Source organism: Lynx rufus, unplaced genomic scaffold (assembly GCF_022079265.1).
Source record: "Lynx rufus isolate CCGP_SWC_20201006 ecotype Redwood Valley unplaced genomic scaffold, mLynRuf1.p SCAF_6, whole genome shotgun sequence".
Classification (NCBI taxonomy): Eukaryota; Metazoa; Chordata; class Mammalia; order Carnivora; family Felidae; genus Lynx; species Lynx rufus.
This window is the reverse complement of record NW_025814878.1, coordinates 56,375,762-56,379,053: the sequence shown is the minus strand read 5'-3', so window position 1 is coordinate 56,379,053 and position 3,292 is coordinate 56,375,762. Positions and strand designations below refer to the sequence as shown.

The 3,292-nt window shown below is 39.6% G+C and overlaps 1 protein-coding gene across 1 annotated transcript; it reads right to left on the bottom strand.

Moving 5' to 3' along the window:
- Positions 1–2,496: 2,496 nt before the first annotated feature.
- LOC124527941 (ATP synthase subunit f, mitochondrial-like) lies at positions 2,497–2,980 on the bottom strand. The gene is given in 2 exon segments (XM_047101230.1): positions 2,497–2,638; positions 2,841–2,980. Coding segments are annotated over 2 exon segments (282 nt in total).
- Between the last annotated feature and the right edge of the window lie 312 nt (positions 2,981–3,292).

The following is a 3,292-nucleotide window of genomic DNA, read 5'->3' as shown; positions in this document are numbered from 1 at the left end:
GTGGCTATGTTGATTTCCATGAATATGAGTTTTGAGTTAGGTCTATAGTCTTTTTCTTGACTCTGGTGACTCAATCGTCTGTACATGGAACCTGACTTGAATTGTGCTTTACACACTTAATTTGGTGGAGGTGAGGTGGTCTGAATGACTTTTGTCATTTACTAGAGAAGTGGGACTTGTTGAGCCTATATTGTCCAAGATTACATGGGATGTTAATAGATGTTATTTGAAAAGATGTTTCCATGGTCAAATGCTTTTGGGAAACACTGAATTAAACATAGTTAAATAGAGTATTTAACTGAAATATGACTTTCTACGTGGAATGCTTGAATGAATGGCAGCATTTTCCAGTTTTTTTGACCATGGAACCATTTCTTTTGGGGACATCTCTTAATAGCTCAGGGAATACTAATCATCCTTGTAAAACCCATTTTAGTTTGGTCTGTTTCTTTAAAGAATAATTATAAATTTTGTGTAATAACACTATGTGGTCATTAGGCTTTATAGGCAGAGAGTAAAGCTAGTTCTGTGTAAATGCAATGGCAATTAAGAATAAATCACAGTTAAGCTTGTTCTATGAAAATAATTTCCATGTTAAGCAAAATACATATTTATACTTTAATAATCTATACATAAGCTAGAGAGAATAATAATTTATTTTATAGCAGAAATGTGACCAAAAAAATCTCTAAGCTAGCTTAATGCCTTGAAAAAGATCAGAGGTTCTTTCTTTTTTTGATCTTTTTTGTTCTCTGATATAGAAATGAAAGTCTCAGATACAAAATATTTCTCTCTTAGGAGGTCCTAAAATGGGGCACTTGGCTGGTTTGGTCGGTAGAACATGTGACTTTTGATCTTGGGGTGGTGAGTTCCAGCCCAGTGCTGGGAGCAGAATTTACTTAAATTAAAAAAAAAAAAAAAATGAAGGTCCTAGTCTACAAATCCAGAGATGTTATTCCTCTTAAAATACATACATGTGGCAAATGTGAATATCTTTCAAGGTACACAAAAATTAGAACTGCCAAACTTGGCAAATAAGAATACAGACACCTAGTTAGGCTTGAGATAAACAACAAATAATCTTTAGTATAAGTATGTTCCCTGCAATATTCTATCTGGAAACACCAATATAAATCTACTTAAGAGGCCATTTATCCAGTGAGTTTTGTGGCAGAGAAGGAAAAACAAAACCCTCACATCTGGGTTTCCTCAAATCTATCACTCGTTCCCCAAAACAGGGATGGAGCTAAAACAGGAGTAAATCTATTCAGAAGCTTGTACTTAAAAACAAGTTTTTTTTAATTTAATGTTTATTTATTTTTGAGAAAGAGAGTGTGAGTGGGGAGGGGCAGAGAGAGGGAGATGCAGAATCTGAAGCTGTCAGCACAGAGCCCTGCATGGGCCCAGGCCTACGAACCATGAGATCATGAGCCAAAGTCTGGCACTTAACCAACTGAGCCACCCAGACACCCATAGAAGTTTGTACTTTTTTTTTTTTTTTAACGTTTATTTATTTTTGAGACGGAGAGAGAGCATGAACGGGGGAGGGGCAGAGAGAGAGGGAGACAGAATCGGAAGCAGGCTCCAGGCTCTGAGCCATCAGCCCAGAGCCCTACGCGGGGCTCAAACTCACGGACCGCGAGATCGTGACCTGAGTTGAAGTCGGACGCTTAACCGACTGAGCCACCCAGGTGCCCCTAGAAGTTTGTACTTTTTAAGGTCTAGAGAGGTTCAACCAGTTAATAATGTGTTTCCTTTCCCCAGTCACAGCATTATAAGCCTAAATGTGGCTCCTAAACAGCTATTGTATAGTCATTTGATACCCTGAAGTCCTCCAAAGACTGAATCTCTCAAACTCAGCCCCGCGATCCCCTCATGTAAACATGTTGGGCTGCTGGTCACCTCTTCCAGGCATCGGGGTTCCCTGGATAAAGGTCATAAATGAATTAAGAAGCATGTGAATTACCTTGTGTATAATAAATTGACACTCCAGGAGCGCCTGGGTGGTTCAGTTGGTTAAACATCTGACTTTGACTTAGGTCATGATCTTGCAGTATGAGCCCTGAGTCAGGCTCTGTGCTGCCGGCTCTGAGCCTGGAGCCTGCTTTGGATTCTGTGTGTCCCCCTCTCTCTCTGCTTCTCCTCCACTCACATGTACGCACGCACGTGCTCTCTCTCTCTCAAAAATAAATAAACATTGAAAAAAAAAATGAAGGTCCTAAAGCTAATCAGGAATGCTTCCTATGGAAGTGGTTTTAGTGCCCTAAATATCCATCTTTAATCTTTCCATTTACATTTATTCAGCACTTCTTTTTTAGAGATCTGCTCTATACCAGCTTTTCTAGCTTCTATTAGAGTTCTTGTAGGTTTTTCTTTCCCAAGTACCAGTCTTCTTTTATTGGATGTTAATTCTGAATTAGGATATGAAAGGAATCAAAGGTACTGGGCAAAGGTCACGCTCAAGAATGCCATATGTGCCTCCACACTGGGCGCCCTTCAGTGGTACTTGCATAGCTGCTCATGTTTGAGTTCCTTATAAGAATAGTAGTTGAATAGCCCATAAGCTGCCAGCACCATAGAAATCCCAGCAATGCCCCCCTTTCTTCACGTTGACATACTTTAAAAAAATGTTTATTTACTTATTTTGAGAGAGAGAGAGCTCATACACACATGAGGGGGAGAGGCAGAGAGCGTGAGAGAGAATCCCAAGCAGATTCTGCACTGTAGGTGCAGAGGCCACTCTGGTTGGATCTCTTGATGGTGAGATCATGACCTGAGGTGAAATCAAGAGTCAGATCTTTAACCAACTGAGCCACCCAAGCACTCTGGCATACAGGTACTTGTAATACCAATAGTAACCTCTTTGAATTTCTCCAGTGATGGCTTTAGGGGTGAAATCCCTCATCAGTATCCAGCTTGGCAGCTCTCCTAACTTCACATCCATGAGCTTTGTCTCCTTCACTGGTAGAGATGACGCCATCTTGGAGTACTGGGTGTCCTCTATGCTGTGGCGCCCAAGGATTATATTATAGGTTTGCTATTAATCTAGATTTTTTTCTTCTTTAGAAAGGGACCGTATATATAATTTTCTTTGTAAATCTTTACTACATAGGTGAAAATTATAAAACATAACTAATATTTACTGTTAGTTTAAGCCAGTACTTTTCCATGGATAATGATTACTATGGGCAAGCATGTGTCAGAAAAGAATATTGGGAAAATTAAATTCAGTTAAATAAAATACTTATCATCTGTTCCAAACACTGTGCTTGATGGGTGGGACACAGAGATT